The sequence below is a fragment of the Xiphophorus maculatus genome, chromosome 12, assembly GCF_002775205.1.
Source record: "Xiphophorus maculatus strain JP 163 A chromosome 12, X_maculatus-5.0-male, whole genome shotgun sequence".
Classification (NCBI taxonomy): Eukaryota; Metazoa; Chordata; class Actinopteri; order Cyprinodontiformes; family Poeciliidae; genus Xiphophorus; species Xiphophorus maculatus.
The window spans coordinates 12,449,365-12,471,206 of record NC_036454.1 but is presented as its reverse complement, the minus strand read 5'-3'; the positions used below and the strand labels follow the sequence as shown (position 1 = coordinate 12,471,206).

The window sequence follows — 21,842 nt, the reverse complement described above, 5'->3', positions numbered from 1 at the left end:
AATGCGCAATAGTTATAGATACAATTTAAAGTCCCCTATGTTAAAATCTGTCACTGTTATGCATTTATTTTTTTCTTTTCTGAAAATTTTGTCCAAATTGAACCATTTCACAGAGAACTTCACCTATGACACCAGCACACTTGCTTTGGCATGAATGTGGAACTTTTGAGAAATCAATTCCTCATTTTGATATAGTGACACAAAATGTCCTTTCTGTCCTACATGGGAATTCAATTTGCAGCAGGGGATTAACACTATGCCTAGATAGATATTAGGACAGACAGATCTTTTTCCAACATTATTTTATTAATTTTCCAACAAAGGTTGACACTCAAAAGAGATGCTATCAATCCAATACAATAAAATTCCCACAAATTTTCTCAAATGAAAGGCTGAGATCCCCCTGAAGCATAAGTATGGTAAATATGGAATAAGAAACCAGATAATTTGTTACTGTTTCACAAAGACATACACCGTTAAGACATGGATTAAGCTACCTGCATAGCCATACAGAGATGAGGGCATATTTTACATTCAGCAAGCTGGAAGCATCGAGGTGTACTGAGGCACATTTTCAAGATTGCTTCATAGAATAAGCAATGTTCTATCTATTTTTACTTTTGGCTCAGTAACCATATGTGTTACAGTGTGTTTGTGTCACTCAATAATGGCATTATTGCTGGCTTAGGTTGCCTTTGAAATAAGGCAACCTAAGCCTTATAGTCTACATTTGTGCAACAAATGTAGACTATAAGACATGGTAAAAGTCAGACTGTATACCAACTTATCTATTATTGTATCAGAAACGTGCAGTTTTTACTTTCTTTGAGTGCTCTAAATAGGCCAAGGTTTTTGTTCTTATTGAGAGAGGTACATTACTGACAAAAGAAGACAATACAGAGTTGTAATGTTGATGGTGACCAAATGCTGCCTTTTTAATGTGCTTCATATTCTACATGTGCTTTACTGTAAATTTAACAACAGAAATGTGATTTGACTGCTGTTTCACTGGGTTGTACTGATAGTATATCTTGTGTTAGTATCCTTTGGAAATACTCGACTACTTGTAGGTTACAGTGTGCATAAAATAAGCAGATTGATACGAAACTCAATGATTGATAGCAATATCACTGTGGTTTATAACGTGGTCATTCAGTGAAAGACAAAAATATGACTAAACATGCTTGTTTTGCAGTATTGCTGGCAGTGTATTATGAACTCAGAGTTTTACCTCTGGTACTCTCTACAGCGTTACTCCAGGACAGGTGCAACTGCACTCTGCATACAGATAAAGATAACTTCACAGCAAGGCGTTGCATTTCAACTTGTTACAACCGTTGTCAGAGGATGTATGAAAAATTAATTGAACTTAGCTGGCTTTTTCAACAGCCATACAGCACATCTCAGCAGCACCACCCTCCACAATTATTGGCCCCAAGCATATTAACATTTCCTACTGTAAAATTATAGCTGAAACACTTAAATAAAAAAATAATTAAAGAAAAATATTTTTAGGGGGTTGCCAGTAAGTGTGCAGTCCAGTAGACTTGGCTGAGAGAAATAAAAGAGCCAAAATGCTATAAAAAACAAACAAACAAACAAACGAAACAGAAGCATCTACTGTAACAACCTAATAAATACAAAAGGGTTCTGAAAAAATTGTACATTATAAATAGAGCTACTTGGCGGTAGCCATGGAAAAAAACTGTGTTTTCATTGTGGAACAGATTTGGTACATCAAACAGGAAACAAATTACATGTGATGTGTCCAGCTGGCAGAAGAATCATAGAGCGCTACCATAGATTAGCTCAGTCCTAATTCAAAAAACATCCCAGCTAACTTCAAAATCATTAAAAAGATCATATTTTCTAATATTTATAAAATATTGCAGAACTATTTTAGACACAAAAATGACTAGTGACTTTAAAATCCAATATGAACATAACTTTATACAAGATTCTATTATTAAAACTTAGTAAGTCATTTGGGGAGTGTTAAAACAGCAATAAATAAAACTGAACACACTCTGTCTGGCTAACAGGAAACTAACAGTTACTTCTTAGTTAATACATTCAAATGCTTAGAAAAACCTTTTGCTGCGTCACTTATTGTCATCATTTGGTAAATGTTATTGGAAGACTGACAGATTCTTTCAAGAGTTAACAGGATGGAGTTTAGAAAGCTAATTACAGCAGGTTTTAAGCACATAATAAGAGCCTAAGATTGCTGTTATCAGTGACAAATATTTTGTGACATGTATATGGTGCATTGGATTAAGTTGGAGCTTGAACCTTGGCACTATGTCACATCCCTACAAGCTGGTAACAATTTAATTTTCTCTCTTGAATGCATTTAAATAGCAAAGGAGCATGTTCAAAATCAGAGGTTGTGCATTAGCATGTGTCAGGTTTCATTAGACACAAGCGGACAGAAGTGTTAATAGCTTATTCCTGAAACCTTCACTGTTTTATATATATTTTATATAACTTTGACAGTGGAGACTGAACTCGAGGCTGCTCCGATTGTGACTTGTTTTTGTACTCTACAGTAAAGTCAGATTTTCCAGAATTCCCAGTCGGATATACAACAGCCAGGGAAAATTCTGGAGGTAAAATTCTGACTGGGTAAGTTGTAATTCTCCAAACATCCCAGAGTTCAGTATCTTACTGAAAGAGAGAGAAGGAGACAAAGAGAGTATCCAACATGGCGGTCATGTGTGTTAAACGCAGTGAAAGTTGCATGCATCTTGGTCAACTGATAACATGCATGATGCTGTGCCACCTCTAATTTTGACTATATATACCTTTAGAGTTTGAAGGCATAAAATAGAAAAAAAACCTTTTATTGCCTTTAAGTTGTGATAGCGGTTGGAACTAAAACAGTTAGCAAACCTCACAGATTTTCTGATTTGCTAATATATTGTGCTCAGTTTGTCTTGGAGACCTGAGACTTATTTGAGAGAGTTGTAGCCTTAAGTCAGAAAACTGGTGTGACTGGCTATTTGTCTTTGGAGCTGCTGATATGTTTTTGGTTTTCATGTTTTGCATTAAAACGCTATTCTCCAACAGTTTCACAGGTAGAATTTTGACATTCTTGTTGCATTTCAACTGGGAATTCAGAAAATCTAACTTCTTATCGATAAGAGAACACACCAATGGAATGTACAAAACCCAGGTGTAGTGTCATTTTCTGATCAGTGTCAACGTGAGAGAAAAACTAACAGGAAACCTCTAACCTTCTTAGTCATAGTTTTAACTTTAGCGGACATTCTTGTTTACCCGACTCGTGTGCGATGTTGTTCTCAGATCAGAGCTTTGACTTCCTAAAACAAATTAAACATATCAAGAGACCACTCACTTTACTGACAAGAGATGTGACTTCAGGGGACATTTATGTTGTATTTCCAACTGGGAACTCATTAAATCCAAGTTTTAGGGCAAAGACAATGCATCATTAGCGATCATCAAGTCTTGAACGATTGATAGTTAGCTTTACTACCTATAGAAACAGGCATAAAGCAGAACTACTCACATTGAGTAAATGTTTAGTATTTATAGAGCCAAGTGTGTTGATTTATATTTTACTCAAGTTTTTTCCTAGCTTGTATTGCCTGAGAACCAAAGCTGCACAACTGCTGTTTCTAAACTGAAGGTTTGTCTTGAAGCCAATTCAGGGCTAAAAAGACAAGCTGCTACTGTAGAATGCAGAACATCCCTCATTTGCAGTATATTTTGAAGTGTGACTATTTTTATAGTTATCTTACGCTAACCCTGGAACTGAGATTAGGAGTTGGGAGTCTGTGATGGGGAAGTCCTATGCTCTGAAAGCTGGGGCACCTTTCCTTTAATGCTTGCTGCTTTGCTCTCCTCCATCCAGCCTTCATCTTTTACTTTCTTCACTTGAACTTTTTCTTTATTCTGCCGGACCAGCTTCAGAGCTCGGGATATGAACACATCAAGGTCAAACAAGCGCTCTTTTTGCTTGACTGGTAGAGACTCTGTGGAGTCTGCATTAGGGGACTGAGATACAGAGGAGGTAGAGGACAGCGGTTGAGATTCTGGGAGCTGCACAAGTGGAGTAGATGGTGGCGATGCTGTTTGAGGTGAAAATATAGCTGTGGGCGATGATGGGAAGAGAAAGGGGAGGGTATTAGAGGAAGATGTGCTGGAAGGAAGGGGACTCAGTCTGTCCTCATCATAGTCAACCGATGGAGGGCAGATGTGTTCGTTGTAGTGGAAGACAGGAGCTGGGAGGTCCGTGGGAGACAGCGGAAGAGGGGGAGAGGAGGTGTAGCAGGAGGGTGAGCAGTGGTCCATTAATGGACTGGTACTGGGCGAGTGCAGACGAGAATGAGCACTCTCCACCCAGCGAGTGATTTCCTGGAACAAATCCCCAGTTTCCTCCTCTTCTTCCTCTGCTTCCTCCACCCTCACCTCTCCTAGGTCCTCCATGCTGCCACCAATGGGCTCGGCAGGCACAGGGAGTCTGCCAGTGTTACGCTTCCAGTGAGACAGATCCAGAATCAGCTTAGGCTCCGAGTAGTGCTGGGGCTTTCCCTCTCGCCATGCAATTTTATCCAGATATGAAGGAGAGCCCACTTTGTAATCGCAGGAGCGACCACAGTCAAGCTCCCCATATCCTAAAGCACAGACCCGCTCCAGAGACGAGTGAGAGCTCTCCAGGAAACGCTCAGCTGAACTGCTATGGGAATATTTGCGGGGGTCAACCTGTGAAGGCGGGTGAAGAGAAGAGAGATAAAAATCAGGTCAATCCTTTCGAAAAATATCTTTCTGCCTTCCTTAATCATATGCTTTGTCATTTTAAGACCACAAACATTATAGCATTTTACTGATTTTATATTGCATAGTAGAATGCAAGTGACACATGGTTTATAAAATTTCTTTTTATGAATAAAAATCTTTTTTTTTTACTCTTTTTTTTAAAGAGAAACCTATAAACAGTTATCTGTTTCCTTCCACTGCACACTTACACACAACCATGTGTTGGTCTACCCTATAAAATCTACCTAGAATGCATTTCATTTGCAATTCCAATGTAAAGAGGTTCAAAAAATGTGTGACAACATTTCGAAGGTTATTGCATTAGCATCATCACTGTTGTTTAACAGAGTTTATCCTCAAGCCTCAACCACGAACAAATGCATGAGCCCAAAAAATCATTACCAGCAAACTCATTGCTGATTAAGTAAGGAGAGCATTGATATGAGGAGCGTATTAATGAGAAGTTGGCAAACAGCACATCCAACCTGCGCCTCTTCTGTCAGAGAGCTGGAACTGGCCCTGGGGTCCCGCTGCACCTCTTCATTATCCATGGTGTCTCCCAGGTCAGCTGGAATAGGACCAGAGGGCAAGCACCGACACATCTCGCCTGAGTATGGCGCCCATATGTTGGTTGCTAAATTGTTATCGTACCTACAGGCAAAGGATATTTTTTTATTCAATCCGATAATCGACACTTGCACAGAAATATTCTCATCGCTTGTTTTAGTACATGTTTTAGTGTTTTATCTGTTATGGCAGTACCCAATAACACTTACAAGCTCAGACCAAAGGCATGCCAGTTGCACACACACATTCATTTTGTCACTTGTAAATCTGAATGAATTACAGTCATATTTTTTTCTGTGTGTTGTAAAGAAAAACAAACAAAAAAAACAACATAGAATGTTCAGCTGAAGATGATCAGGAACAGGACACACCCACTGCTGAATACACCTACAAACCAACAAGACTTTCTTTTTCCTTCCATTCAGATTTATGGAATGTGCATCATAGAATGCTTTTATCTGCTTTTAGCATTTATATCGACTGTCAACGTCAGAACAACACGTTACACTAGTTTATAATACATACGCTTTTTCCTCTTGTAAACAATTTCAGAAGACAAATTTATTTATTCCCTGCTCCTCTTAAGCAAAACATAAAAAAATAAATGAGTTTAGTTTAATTGAGTTTGTTTTTAAAAAAATGAATTTAAATTCAATAAACTTGATCAAGAGTCATGAGTGTCTTCATTGACAATAGCATGAATGTCCTCCCTTGTGAAATTAAAATCTTTACCTTTCCCAGTGAAAGCTGGAGGTCTGACTGTCGCTGCTGCTCACGCTCTGCTTGGTGAGGTGGCTGTCCAGCTCGTCCTCAATGTGGAAAGGGTGTGAGGAGACAGGCTCATCCTCAGGACAGGAGTACTGCTGAAGGAAAGGGTGGGACAGAGCTTCTTCTGCTGTCAAACGGTCCATGGGGTTAAATGTCAAGATGCGCTCAAGAAAATCCACCGCTGAGAGGAAAAACAAGGAGAAACTGGTGAAGGAGAAACAACAGGTGAATGCGAATACTGCATTCCTCTGTCTGTCTGAAGATTAATTTAAAGGCTGTTTATATTAATTTGTGTAAAAAACATTTAAATCAAACCTTCAATCTAAGTCTATTTATTCCAAGGGGGGAAATCTTTTTTTTTTGTTTTGTTTTTTAAGCTAAAGTAATAAAAGCCATTTTGTAAAAATTTCAGGAGTATAAAAAAATGAAAACAATGCTGCATATTTTACTGCTTCTCTGCCTCTTTGTACTCAGTACTCAATTAACTCCACTCACCCCAATGATCCACTTCAGGCAGCAACTCAGAGAAGGGTTTCTTGATTCTCCATCCATGACTGACATATGAAGGCATCACCTAAGAAGAGCAACATGAAAATACAGAAATATTTTTTTAAAACTGATGTTGTTGTTCACTGGTTGTTTCCATCAAGTCAGCAACCAGCAGTAATCTATGAAGAGACTGTGGAGCCGCAGTTCCGTTTGCAATGTTTTATATTGGCTTCATTAAGTTGTGTACATCTGGTAAAATAGTATTAGCCCATTTGTCATTCTGTCTTTTCTTTGTTTTGTTTTAATATGGAATCAGTTTAAATCAGTCAAAATATATAACAAAGCCTATTAAATCAGTTTAAATAAGCAACATGCTTTCCAAATAGAGGGTTATTAAACAATAATTAAAGCAATATGTATATATATACACACACAATATAATACCACCAAAATATATAGCAAAAGTAAAATGTGGTGCATTTTAAACAGGGTGTTGAAACAGAGGGGCAACCAAGAAAAACGAAAGAGTTGTTACATGCTCTAACTTATTTGTTAGATTTATGTTTATTTTGGTTTAATCCAGTCCATTTAATCCATTTATCCATTTTGAAAAACATATATTTATCTGTTTTATCTGAATTCCTATTACCATAATGGCATGCTAATTCATTTTTATACCATTCTCAATAGTCAACCTAAAATCTTTATTGACATTAAAGCACAAAGTCCTTCTTCTAACTGCTAATCTGCTTTTTGCATGTTTCCATTTGTCATCTTTGGTGGTTATCTCCAAGTCTTAGAAGACCACATAATTCTTTTTCAAAGTTAAGTTGAGGCTCTGGCTGTATCAGTCCAAAACTTTAGTATCAATTTCACTCAGACAAAACATGTCAGTAAAATTAAAAGACTACTTGAAGCATGACCCTTCCAGGAGTATAAAAGGTTTTGGGCTAAGCTGTATACAAAAATGGCAGCAATCTAATGTGATGTTAGTTGTATATTTGTTCAGATACTTTGTGATAATAGGTTGGTTTGGCTTTTGCTTTAGAGTTGGTTTCTAGTTCTTCTCAGTCTAAAATTAAACCATTTCTTTTCTGCTTCTTGAATATTCAGCAGACGAAACAACATCAGCGCAAATCTACTAAAAAATGTATGGGCAGATTTTTTAAAAATCTCTGTGGGACTCGGATGTGAAATTGATTCACTTTGATATTACCACAGATATGGATGTGGGAAGATCTCAAAGTTCATCTGTGACATACAAGTTTAAACTGCTTTTAATTTTTGCTTCTTTAGAAAGGACTATAAATTGGTCCAAAATGCCCTCAGAGATGTTGTGTTTGCAGACATTCACAAATGTCAGATTGCAGTTTTGTGGTTTGCATCGCCCTGTGAGGTGTCACCTGTAGGAGATCCTGCCTGTCCTCCTCTCTCAGCACTGGCACTGTGTCGAGAATCAGCTGCATCTGTTCCAGCTCGTGAGCTCCTGGGAGGGAGGGAGAGCCAATCAGGGAAAGGCAGAGAGGAGAAAAAGGTTTGGTTACATAAGCATAAAAAAAAAACATAAAGTCAAACGAGGATAACCCAGAGGTGTGAGCTGACAGGAAACAGAAGACGATTCGATCTAAATGAAGCAGACAGGCTGCAGTACTTTGTAACAAGCCTTCTCGGAGATTTTACTGCTCCAACTCCAGATTTTATAGATTTTTAATGTTCCGAGCTTGTTTGTAGAATCACATGGTCTTAGTCACTGAATTAGAGACAGAGCCAATGTTTTGTGTAGCAACACAAATGTCTGAACTTGAAATACAAATACTTCAAGGACAACAGCAGGTGGTGCTACACAAACTGTTGGATGTAAGTAATCAGTATATTTGTATGTGGGTGTATGATTTCCCCCCCCCCATAAACAAAAACCGAGCGAGTCCACTGCTTTTCTGCTTCTTAGGAGAAAGTTGCAGCAAACAGCTCCGACACCTGATGTGTGAAAGTCTCACATAACACGAACAGCGGGGGAAGGAAGATGACCTTTCTGAGTTTCTGTGGTCGGCCCTGTGGCGCAGAGGATCCAGTGGAGGTCAGAATCAGCTGGTCAGCTGGAACTACGTCTGCTTCAGACAGACAGCATTTCTCCATTATCATTGTTATTCTGCTCAGGCAAAGAAGCGGCCCACATGGAGGGAGAGAAGTGTCTTTGGTGGAGGACAGAAAATTTAAAAAATAGCTCCTGTTTGTGGAAGCCACCAAAACTATGATAAAATCTAAAAAAAACTTTTGGAAGGAAGCTAGAGACTGGTTATAAAATAATCCAAATTCATTCATGAATATGATTCTGTTAAATTATTAGTGGTGCAACTTTGACTGTATTGCTGTTTTATTGAAGTCACAACAGTCCTTTGATAAAGATTTCATCACAGTACCTGCAAAGAGCATGCGTCCAGTGAGCATCTCAGCCAGTATGCAGCCAGCAGCCCACATGTCTATGGCCTTCGTGTAATTGTTGGGTGATAGGAGCAGACGGGGGGAACGATACCACTTAGTCACCAAACCCTCAGACAGATAGCCCTGGGGGGAGAAGTTGGACCAAATTGGAACAGAGAGAGAAATAAAGAAGTTTGAGTTATACAACAGTAGAATATAAATACACTGAGTTTAAACATTTCCACATGTTCTAACATTGCGGCAACAAACTTCATCATAACTGAGTAGAATTTATGTGACAAAAACAGGGCAAAATTATGAATACGGTGTAAAAGGAAAGCTTTCAAAACCTGAAAAACTGAACAGTGTGGAGTGATTTTGTAACCAGACCCTTTTACCCTGATACCCTACATTAAAAACCACTGGACATCAAATGCCCCCTAATATTTATTAGTAAATAGAGTCCATCTGTGTATGATTTACACTCTGTATAAATCCAGCTGTTCTCTCAAAGTTTCAGAGGTTTGTTAGATAACCTTACAGAAAAAAACAGCATCATGAAGGAACACAGTCATGTCAGGGAAGAATTCGTTGTGGAAAAATGTAAAGCAGCAACAGAGAGCCAATTTTCAAAACATTTTTTGGTATGTATATTTACTGATCAACATCATCAACTCTGACAACATTCTTCTTAATTGAATGGGCCATTTTGTAATGGATCAATTTTCATTATGAAAGCAAAATATTTAATCATTTTAATAACAATTAAGCATTTCTTTTTGTATTTGTATTGTTTGTTTGTTGTATTCTTGATGGTGAAGAATTTTAGTGATTGGTCTAGACAGCATGGAGGTCAGTTAACTACCTGTACATCAGTTTTCGTGAAAAGTACATCTAGGAGGCCCTTTTAAATTTCAGAATCTAAACATGTTTCTAAATGTTTCTACAAACTTTTTACAGATATGTTGGGCTCTTCGAGTTGTAAACAAAAAAGAAATTGTTTTTCAAAATGTATTTGTCAAACGAACAGTTAATTATAAGCCATTTATTGCAGGTCACTCACACGGTTCCCTAACCTTTACTCTCAGAACCTCTACAGAACTCAGCCTGACTCAAAGTTGTTCTGCAAGGTTTTCCGGGCCAGATTCTCTCTGTGTGAAAGTAAATCTTAGAGAGACATTGGTGTTAAATCTTCCTTTCCCAGTCGTGGAGAACAACTTAACAGCTGTAAATAAGTAACTACAGGTATATTTGACAGGTCTTTTATTTGCCTATCACATCTTACTGCTCTCTTTTAGCACCACTTTCTCTTGTGCCACCTTTGATCCTTCTTTTTTCCCCTCTGGGACACTAGTCCATTTATTCCTGTTATTATTCTGTCTCTACTTCACATCTCTTTTCTCCTGTCTTTCCCCTCCCTCCTGTCTGTTCTTATCTTTGCTGGAGCAGATAGCCACACTGCGCACTCTTTGACCTTGTCTCTCTCAACCCCCTGTGTTGATCTCTGTCTTTATCTGAGCTCTCACTGCTGCTTCCTGTCAGGCATATACTACATGTTGTAAATTTTAAGGAGATACTAAAATGAATAAAGGTGATCCCAAAGCAAAGACCAAAGTAAAAAACACAGTGGTTTAAAAAAAAAAAAAAAATCATTATTTTCACATTATTTCAGAATACAGCTAAATTTGGTGTATATTTCAAGAATAAATATTTGAAAATAGTGATGTGCACATTTACTTAGCTCTCAACTCTACAGAACAAACTTTCAATGTAGTTGCAGCAAATGTAGAGACTGAAATCTATTCTTTACACAGCAGCATAAGTTGAGCCAGAGAGGTATTGCTACATATTTCCAACTAGATTTAGGTCCGGACTTTAATGTGGACATTCTAACAGATGAATACCGTTCCATTGTAGCTTTGTCAGTATGTGTATGGTCATTGTCCTGCTGGAAGATGAACCACAGTCTAAAAATATTTCTCACAAGATTTTTCTGAGCTCTGTCAATTTTGTCATCAACTCTAACTAGACACCTGTCCCTGCCCAAAGCATGATGGTATGAGAAAGTTTTAGTTTTCAAGCATTTGCAGTTCGACCTGAAGTTTCATATCGGTCCCATCTGACCAGAGCATCTACTTCTGTATGTGTGCTGTGTCCCTATGCAATTTTTTGTGCGTGATTTCATAAATGGGTATCGGAATAAAGAGGGATAAATATAAATTTCATCTATTAAAATTACATTTATTTGTTTTTTTCTGCCACTCACCTTTATAATATTTTGTTTTGATATGTCACATAAAAGTTTGTGTAAAAACGTTCTAATGCTTTTGTAAAATCACTGTTTCCTGTGTACAAAGTGTAATCATCTTTTATGCTCAGGCTGTTTAAAACACTGTTGAAAGTGCCTCACAGCTACTCAGTAACAAACCTTTTTTCATATTTTCTCCTTCACCTCCTACTTTCCTCTCATTTAATTTGCTGCGACTGTTTTCTCAGTTCTTCCTCTTTGTCTTCACATTCAGCAGGATCTCACTGTTGTTTTTTACAGCTCTGCTTCCTTCCTCACCTGCATCTTCTTTGGTTGTCTTGCACCCAACATGTGAAAAACTGCTTTTTATTTTTTTAGACCTTTTTCCAACTTCCTTCTTTCTGTCTTTCATTCAAGTTATGAACAATTTCTGGGCATCTTCAACACTCACTCAGCGTGTGACGTTAACACACCCACCTTCACAGAAGCACCAAGTTCTTTACAGTGTAGGATGTAAATAGGATCCCAATTCATCTGCTTTTTATTTCTGTCCTCCATGTTAGCTGCCTAAACAGACTGTTTTCTAACAAAACATGCAGTAGAACAGAGGGAACCTTGTTTCTACTCCCTTGCATAACCAAATAAATTGAATTTCAATCAATTTTTCTCTCTGTTTGAGTGTTTTTGAGCCTTTTTCATTTTCCTGTTTGTTCATGTTGAAGGATTTGTTCCCCCACTGCCTCTGCACTTTTCACCTCCCTTTTCCCCAACCCCCTTTGGTTTAAAATTTCCCATCCTTGCTTCTCATGTACTCAGCATACCTTCCTCCTCTGCTGCCCCCTCCATCCTCTCCCTCATTGCTCTCCCAATGCACCCCTGTGTCTGCACCCAACTGATCCCGAAGTCCCGAGCCCTCAGTTGACAAAGATTTCCTTTCAGGAGAGCACCTCTTCACACGCAAAGGCCCGAGTCAAACCTCGCAGAGACACAAACGAACACACATGCAGACTTGCTAGTGTTACAGTGCTGCTATGGGACCTTTGAACATAACAAAGCTGGACAATGGAGTTGTGAATTGTCCCATTAATCTTTCAGGTGTTTTTATGTACAGTTGACAGCCTAATTACGGAGCTTGATTAGTGCAAAACTTGACACCATCTCTGGAGTAGGAGTGGGGTTTGGCAATAAGAGGAAGCTTCATTTGAAGGACTTAGAGATAAGTAATCTGAGAGAGCAGAAATAATGGTGCCAGTAAATAATACAGCTTTGCCTGCACATCATTTGATACGAAAGTATTCTGGAAATGATGACTGGAATCAAAGTCTTTGTCCTTCTAAAAGGCAGAATCAATCCAGTGACATCTTGATACCACTAGACTAAAGAGAACAATGAGTTACATTCAGTACTTTGTAGAAATATTAAGTTGCCCTATGTTGTCTGTTTACAATCAGATTTGTGTCATTTATGCTTTGCAAAAGTTCAGACTCAGTGACATTAGAGGGACAGTGTTTGTTAACTTCAATTTTCTGAACTTTGACTGGACCAAAATGACACATGAATATTCTTTGATCTAAACTTTTCCATCCTTGCTCTGACTTAAGGGTCATGTTCCCGGAAGATAAGCCTCCTCCTCATTCTCAATTCTTTTTTAGCTAAGTTGTCTTTCAGGATTGGATCCATGCATTTCCACATAAATTATGACCACTGTCCCCGCTAAAGAAAACATTTCCCAAGGATGGTGCTACCACCTTTTTTCACCATGGGGACAGTGTATACAGGTTTGTGCGCAGTTTCCATTCATTCATTCTGTTAAAAAGCGTCCATCCATTATTTTCTGAGTCAATAAATAGTAAAGCAGAACTTCCTCGGCAACAGCCAATTGTCGTTCTTCAGACACTCTAATGCCTGTGGCAGTGGAGTGTTTTTAACTCCACAGCCACAGAAAATCACAGAACATAAAAAGTCCTCCTGGCCCTGCAGTAAATGTATTCTGGTTCTCATTGGTAAACAAGCCCTGAAGAATTACATACTGATACTTGACAGCTTCAACTGATGTTTGTCCAACAATAGATCCTTCATCTAATGGTTTTCTATGAACAACTTTATTTTTGTCACTCTTTGCAATGTACTGCAAAGTTTATGTTGTCAGAGAATTATGAGGGGGATAGAATGTTTGTGCAACCACGAAAGCAGTACAGTTTATGCCCTGCTACATAGAGAAAAATGTTAATATGATTCTGTCTAAAAATTGCACAGCCCCAGAGGAATTATTGTCAGTTTTTTGATAGCAACCCGCTCTAATTGAAGTGGAGAAGAGATAACATACATAAGTATTACAATTATCTCTTTTAATTTATTCAACAGCTGCAGAGAGCATAAAAGCAATGAGAATACAAAAAAAAACAATCCTTAAATTTACTGACTTGTATATATATGTAATAAACTATTCTGCAACAGGAATGATATAAATATAACACTTATAAACATTACACATTCAAAGGAGATAGTAGAAAGATCCAGTGTTTTGATGTTCTTGTTCCATCCATGTAGAGATGGTTGATTTACATAATTATTCCACAAGATTCAAAAATAGCTAAAAGCAAGATGATTACAGGCATTATCTGGCATCCAAACTTACCATTTTCTATCTGACCTACACTTGCATTCCTCTTAAAGTAAGTATGTGATGTTTTGACGTGAACAAATCAACATCCATCAAATGCTATCCAACTATAGGTAAAACCAAATGGTAAAAGGGCTACATTTAGTTGTGCTTTACCCTTCAGAAACAAGAAACACAATAATATGCAAATCTGGGACACCGAAAGAGATAAGTGTCTTATCAGAGAGCAGTTCAGTATGTGGAGGTAAAGATGGAGTTATGCTAACAACCTCTTAACTGGTAAATGTCTGTTTTACCTCCAGAGCAACAGCTGCCTCGTTTTAGAGATACAATTATAAGTTTCCATCTTATAGTGAAGGATAGAAATATGAAGATCTACTGCAAGGTATTTTGAAACATCTCAGAAGTAAACCCTCATCAGAATGTGTGGGAGTGGTTCTCTTTGCTTGTTTAACACTCACCTTATGAGAATAATGGGGATCCACTATTCTGGCAAGTCCAAAGTCTCCGATCTTGAGCAGCATTTGGTCTGTGTTGATGAAGATGTTGGCAGGTTTCAGGTCTCGGTGGAGGACATTGGCTGAGTGGATGAACTTTAGGCCCCTTAGCAGCTGATAAAACAGCAGGGTGGCATGACCTGTTTAACGATAAAAGTTAGATAATTTAACAACACAGCATCTAAAACTAAGGTAGATCATTTCCACTTTTTAAATTAGATTGATTTATTTACATATCACCTTTTGTGGATGAATTTATCTGAACATGATCCATATAACCTATGCAAAACTAAATTATGGAATTATATATATATATGTGCTTTATGCATCAATGTAAATCTTATAGAATAAATGTGTCATGGTGTGTAGATTGAAGAGGACACAAATGCAGAGGGGCTAAAATGAGGAGTAGTTTTGAAGTTTGGTAACACTTTATTTGACGGGTTGTGAATAAGACTGTCATGACACAGGCATAAACATGACATAACACCTGTTATGAACATGAGTAAGTCTTCATGAATATTTATGACTGTTGTCATAAAGTGTCATTCCGTAAATAATGACATTTTTAATACAAAGTTGACATTATTCAAAATATCTTCATTATGACAAGTTGACATTAACCAAGAAGTCATGATCTGACATAAATTTGTTATAAAAGTATTACTGATTAAACTTTAAAAAATTATGTAGCTTTATGTTATTAAAGCTAAAGTTTAACCAGTAATACTTTTATAACAAATTTATGTCAGTTACCTGAAGTTTTAATAAATAAAAGATTAACAAATTTTTTAAAATATCACAGGGAGCCAAAGCAAACAAAAAGCAGGGACCCAGGGAAAAAAAGATAGCAAGGAGCTGACAGGGAGGAACCAGTGAAGGGAGAGAGGAGAAGAGGTGTTTAAATACTGGGAGTGTGAATGCTGGAACAATAGACCCGGCTGATTGTGAGCCGGGTGTGAGGGGAGGGAGCAGAAGACAGGTTGATGAGAGAGAGAGAAAATGGCACAGATGGCGAGGGAGAGTCCACAGCAGGGGAAATAAATCTAACATTAAAAAATATCTAAACCTAAAACTAACAAAGAATAACTAGACACAAGAAATAAACATAAAAAACTAGAATCACTAAGGAAGGGCTGAGCTAAAGTAAAACAGAAACAAAACTGATCTAATCAAATAAAGAGACTAAGGAAGAAATAATAATAATGAAACTAGAATCAATAAATCAAACCCCCAAAACATCTCAAAACAACCCAGGTACAGATGAAGAAATATGTATAGTTGTAAAGGTGTCACTGAAGAAAACACCTGCAGGTAAAACAACTTATTTGAAGGTTAGTTCCACATCTTTTTCTCATGTCTGATGGTACATCCTGAGAATTTATCTGACACGTTATTGGCTACCATCTATAACTCCTGTATTTTGTCACTTGGTTTTACAAAGCTTGTACTGAGTATAATGGGTTCTTGTTGACCAAGGGTTAAAATCCACATTAAATTTGTCACTTAAATTAACACAGAAGCTCCTACACCAGGGGTGGGCAACTCCAGGCCTTGAGGGCCGGTCTCCTGCAACTTTTAGATGTATCTCTACTTCATCACACCTGAGTCAAATAATGAGGTCATCAGCAGGACTCTGGAGAACCTGACTGCACTTAGGAGGTGATTCAGCTGTTGGATTCAAGCGTGTTGGACCAGGGAGACATCTAAGAGTTGCAGGACACCGGCCCTCGAGGACCAGGATTGCCCACCCCTGTCCTACACCCTGGTACCCAGGTGGACTACCCATATGGGCTTCAGAAAGTCTGTTAATGGGAAAGGCATGAATGAACATACAAAGGGAAACAGGAGATGAGACCATTTGACTTTCACAAATCAAAGTGCAAGCACATACGGGAGCCTGATCCCAACTAGTTTAATATGCACGGGATTCACAACTACCATGGTGACAGGTTTAGCAGAAAACCCTCTGTTAGACGAGCCTTTATTTTATTCTACCAACATGGACAAAACATACACATTTTATTGTTTTAATCTGTACAAACAATAAACTTAATAAACAACTATTATGTTACTAGACCTCTACTTTATTATTAAAGTATTTCAACAATCAGAGTTGTTATCTCTGCTGGCCTTTTAAATGCAACCGAAGGTTTAGCAAAAGTTTCAAAATCAAAATATTATATATTATAAAACTGATCTAGTTGTAATAGTCAGCAGCTTTTAAACAGAAGTAGAATTAACTGTTGCAATTTTTTTTTAAATTTTAAATAAAAATGCTTTTACATCATAGTATTGCTTGAATCCATGTTTTTTTTCCTTATGGTTATTAGGCAAAGTCATTTGCCACCCTACGACTTGTCTCAGATTACTTATTTTCATTAAACCCATTAATTAAATGAACAATTGATCGTTCTCTCTTACTTGTAGGTAGTGGTCCCTGGTCCAGCAACCGGGCCAGATCGGTCTCCATGCACTCCTGGATGATGTACAGGGCACTAAGCTGGGATGGGTCCTGGGGCAGCGGCCATCCATATGGTGCTAAGACCTCATGGACACTTACTACGTTCTCGTGGTGCAGTCGTTGGGTGATTTTTACCTCCCGCAGGGCATGCTTCACTGTGATTGCATCTCGCATTGACAGCTTTTTAATAGCTACTCGCTGTCCAGTGCGCTGGTCGACAGCAGACAGTACCAGCCCGGTGACACCGGTGCCAAGAGGTCGAGGGTCAACAAAGTGACCGCTGAGTTCGAAGCCGTGGAGAAACAATGGGGTGGCCTGGCTGGCCATTGCAGCTCAGTTTGAGGGGATAGGATTGTTCTTGTTTTATACAGAAGATGTTACATTTTGCTGGTGAATCGTCATCTGCACTTTCTTTAGGAACCTACGGTGTGCAAATGTATTTCTTGTTGTTAAGGCCTCATATACTCCAAAATATATTGGAAAAGTCACATCTGGTTTACATCCTCATGAAAAGAGATGTGCTGCAGCAAAAATAAGACATATCTTTATCTCCTTCCGGCAATTCTCACATCAGATCTGTTACTCATCTTAAACAACAAAGCAATAGGAATATTTCTTTGTTGTTGTTGATGTGATCAAAAACAAGAAGAGCTTGAGCTAAAAACAGAACTTCTGAACTTAAAGGAATCAAAGGTGTGGTTTTATCAGTCATCCTTCAGTCTCGTGTGTAAGCCTGTGGTGGTAAGGCATCCACAGCAAAGGTTTAAAAATATCACTTTCTCTTCAGCATCCTCCTCTTGACACTTGATGGTTTTTTTTTTTGCTATGGCTGCAGGATAAAAAAAAAACCTGAAGCTTTCTCTGTATCTCTCAAATGTGAATGTCAGCTAGTCTTTTTTTAAATAAATCAGGGCAGGTGTAGGCAGATATATGCAAGCAATATGTGAGGCTAATTCTACTGCTAAGCATCAATACAGTCAGAGGGGGGACAGTCAGCTTTGCAATTTAAAGCTTTCCAAGCCTTTGATGGTGAGACAGGTGGAAAGAAGGTGGGGTCAGCGGCAGTACATTCAGTGAGCCTCTGTTGGCTCCTCCTCTTCTTCCATGATGCCTGTAGAGTCTCTCAGTCAGTCAGGGAAGTTCATTCAGATCAGTTGGATGGAAGTTAAATCCCGGAACCGTAGTACCCCCCTGCGTTTGCATGTGCACACGTGTGCATGTGTTTAATCCCCCAGTAATCTTCTTTCTGTTGCCTTCTCATGAATGTAGGGCTTTCAGCAGCAGGCCGTGGTCAAACAGAGAACATCCTGCACAACACATCTGCTACTTCTTCCTCTTCTGCTGGTGGGTAGAAAGAGGAGAAACGGGGTGAATGGAAAGCCGAGACTCACGGACGATAGATGAAAGTTAAACAGCGAGTGGGTCTGTTAGAGAGTAACTGTTACATAACATCGAACAGCACCGTAACCTAATCCACGCAAGTAACTTGGTGTTCTCAGTCAGGAAGTACAGTCATGTCAGATGCAAGCTGAAGATGCATCAATCAGACTTTTGCAGCCAATTTCTGATCTCTGTTCTTTTTTTTGTTTTGTTTTGTAAAACTGTGCCGAGATGCAGATTTTTTTTAAATGTAATGAAGAGCATTCACATTTTTCAATAATTCATTGAAAAATGTCTTCTTGCAATGAAAGTCGTTAAATTATTTACATTAAGAATAGGGGTGATGCAATAAAAACTCAAGAACCTGGAGAAAACAGAGCAACTTTGCTCTAAAACGTTGCGTTTTTCTGTTATCTGGGAGCATCCCTTCATAGTTTCTAGACGTCCCTTACACGTTTTTCTTCCTCTTACTTCATAGCATCTAATTGGTCCTAAAGATACAATCTTTACAAGACATTTTTACCCAGTTTAGACATATACACCAAACAGCTTTGGTCGTGTATATCATTTAGTTGGAGTGCATTCACTGACTGGGAAATTATTTGATTTTTCTGTTTCCTGCTTACCAATCATAAGTCAGGGCCAGACGAGCTGAAAATTAGCTGATTTTAGTCAACAGAGGATTTCGTTTTGGTGCATCTCCATTTTTTCCTACTGTTTACACTTAAAAGCAACACTTCAGTTTGACAAGATGGAACAGATCACACAGCTTGTTTATTTAGTTTCAACTTGGCTGCATTTTAAATCTATCAGATACTTTTGTGTTTCTTCCTGTTTCTGGAATCTGTGTTGTCCTTTTTTTCCCCTCCATCTTCCGATTCCTTTGCTATAACAGATCTAACTTCTTTAGCTTGAGTGCAACTGCCTCTGCCTCTGTTTGGAAGACGAGGGTCAGGTCACATCAGTCTTTTTTATTTTCTAACAACAGTTTCTCTCAGATCGTGCTCACTCAGGCAGACTGCAAGAGGCTGCAAAATTGTAAGGTGAGAACAGAGAGTAGAGATGGAGGCAATGGAGCTGGGTGGGAAGTGCAGCACTGGGGTAACTTTATAAATAATGCATAATCACTTGCAACAGCGGCTCCTGCTCTCTTTAAGCATTTACTCTCCCTGATTCGTCATGTTACTCAGCAGCTAAACCCATTTTAATTTGTGCAGAATCTGAAAGCAGATCAAAAATGCTCCGTGTTAGTCCAGAAACAGCAAAATCGGAACAAGTAAACTGGCTTTAAATGACATTCAGAGTCTGCTTAAAAGCAGGAAATGAAACCCCACTTGCCAATATCCTTAATATATTTGATAGCGGGATGAGCAAAACAATGCTTTATGTGTTGCTCTCTCGGCTGCATTTTCTTTTCTTTCTCCCCCCCACTCTGTTTACTTTCCATGCTGCGCTAATGCAGATTTACTTCAGTTGATAAAAACGCCGCATCTCCTCTGAACACTGGCTCTGTGCAGCTGCGTTTGTGTCCACATAGTAACGCCCCTCTGACGAAACAAAACCACTGAAAGTGCATAATAAAACAAAGAGCCTCATTTCCCAGAAAGAGCAGAAACAGGCCATGTGCATCGTTTCACTATTTTAAGCGTCTAGAAATCTTACCCAAGTGAGTGTTTTGGTGGCTGTCTTCTTTTTTTTATTTTATTTTATTTTTGCTCTTTTAAAAGAGTGGGGGGGAAATAGAATCGAAAGATAAATCAACAGCAACCATCTGTACTCACAGAGGCATTACGCAGCCGCAGCCTCCCGTCCAGAAACAAAGATCCGGAGGAAAAGATGTGATAGAGACGGATCCTTGTGAGCGAAGAAAGTGAAACACTTGTCCATCTCTCTTTTTGTCGCTCGGGTGAAAAGTGAGATATGGGCGATTTATGAGAGGAACCGTCAGCGGGCGCTGGACTGGCACCGGAGGGAGCGATCCGATCCTCCGAGAGGAGATAAGCCAGTGGCTGCTACAGAGCCGGTTACTGTGGGCGAGTGTCCGCTCTCTGTCAGCGCTTCAGAGGGATGATCTGAGAGGGGAGGGGGGTTGAGTGCGAGAGGGATCCCCCACCAGAGTCAGGCAGCAGCCTTAAGATGCTTCAAACTCACACACACTGCAGTATGAAGAGCTTCCTTCATATTAACAGCAATTATTATAATATAATAATGACTCCCGCCCGCCCCTTTCATTGTAACTAACCATCGTGAAGTTAAGATTTTGAAACCACCCAAGAACTCCAGACGGACCGCGGGTAAACCTGCAGGTTTCTTTATCTGGTTCAAACTCGTTGAGGTCTACAGATTGAACACTGGAACTAAATAGAAACACACATCCCCACATGGCTAAAAATACCCACTCCTTTACAATTTGTAAAACACTTTCCTACTTCTGATCAAATAATTTGTCAAAACTATCAACGACTGAGACATATTAAGATGTTCAGTGCTAGTTTTGTAGTTTACAAAAATGTTTTATGACTTACCCAACTAAACATTTTATTCATCTTTTTTTCCTCAATTTAAGGAGGTCTCAATGTAAAAGAAACCTTAAATCTATTTTTTTGTACCTCCATCTATAGAATAAAGGTTTCTTGAATATTCAATTTTACTTTAAGAAAAAAGTTTTGGTTTGGCTAAAGTACTTTGGATTTAGATGATCAAATGTGGTCCTGATTTTTAATTTTACATTTTTTTATGTGAAAAGTCAATATTTCTTACAATCCTTACATCAGGGGTCTCAAACTCCAGGCCTCAAGGGCCGCAGTCCTGCAGTTTTTAGATGTGCCACAGGTACAAAACACTGGAATGAAATGACTTAATGACCTCCTCCTTGTGTAGATCAGTTTTCCAAAGCCTTAATGACCTAATTATTCTGTTCAGGTGTAGTGCAGCAGAGGTACATCTAAAAGTTGCAGGACTGCGGCCCTCGAGGACTGGAGTTTGAGACCCCTGCCTTACATGGTGCAAAAGATGAAGGAAGGGCACAGCTTCACATGATTTGAACATGCAAACAGTAGAAACCTCCTGAATAATGGAATATAACTTAAAAAAACAGAGTTCTAATGGCACTACCCATGGACATTATGCCACTCTGTTTGAAGAGCCGTGTTGCCCACATTTTTCACATATGGGTTTTAGAGTTCCCATTGGGGATTCGCAAAGGTGACTGAGAATCCCTAATCCCAAATGATCTTATTCTTCTTATCTTGCAATAAGTTAAGATGGGGTCTTACTGGTTGAGAAACACAACAGTCGTAACAAACCTTTACCCATTAATTCTGTTACCCCTACATAAAATCCAGAGCAACTAGTTGCAATCTGAAGTCACTAACTAATTACGTACTACATTATTCCACAAATCTTGACACATTATTGAGCGGCAAGAAGACAGATCAAAAAATAACAAGTCTATTTAATGTTTGCCACAAATCACGTAGAGAGCACAGCAGGTCATTTCAATTCAGTCATGCACACATTCCAAATGACCCAGTTATCAAACAGTTGATCGAGTTCAGTTTAGTGTTCAAATTGGTTTAAAAAGATTTATTAAGATATTTTATC

The 21,842-nt window shown here is 38.6% G+C and overlaps 1 protein-coding gene across 2 annotated transcripts; it reads right to left on the bottom strand.

Moving 5' to 3' along the window:
- Positions 1-294: 294 nt before the first annotated feature.
- On the bottom strand, positions 295-20,284 carry LOC102227741 (mitogen-activated protein kinase 4). Of its 2 annotated transcripts, none has more exons than XM_023343656.1 (9): positions 20,021-20,284; positions 16,820-18,200; positions 14,360-14,535; positions 9,027-9,171; positions 8,010-8,092; positions 6,613-6,691; positions 6,082-6,298; positions 5,268-5,433; positions 295-4,728 (listed from the first exon to the last, which is right to left on the bottom strand). In XM_023343656.1, the coding sequence occupies exons 2-9, from the start codon at positions 17,184-17,186 to the stop codon at positions 3,784-3,786; spliced, it is 2,178 nt and encodes a 725-aa protein (XP_023199424.1). In that variant the 5' UTR covers positions 17,187-18,200; positions 20,021-20,284; the 3' UTR covers positions 295-3,783. The 2 variants fall into 2 exon arrangements, with proteins under 2 accessions (XP_023199424.1, XP_005795089.1); XM_005795032.2 differs by having other exon boundaries at positions 16,820-18,197.
- Positions 20,285-21,842: the final 1,558 nt, after the last annotated feature.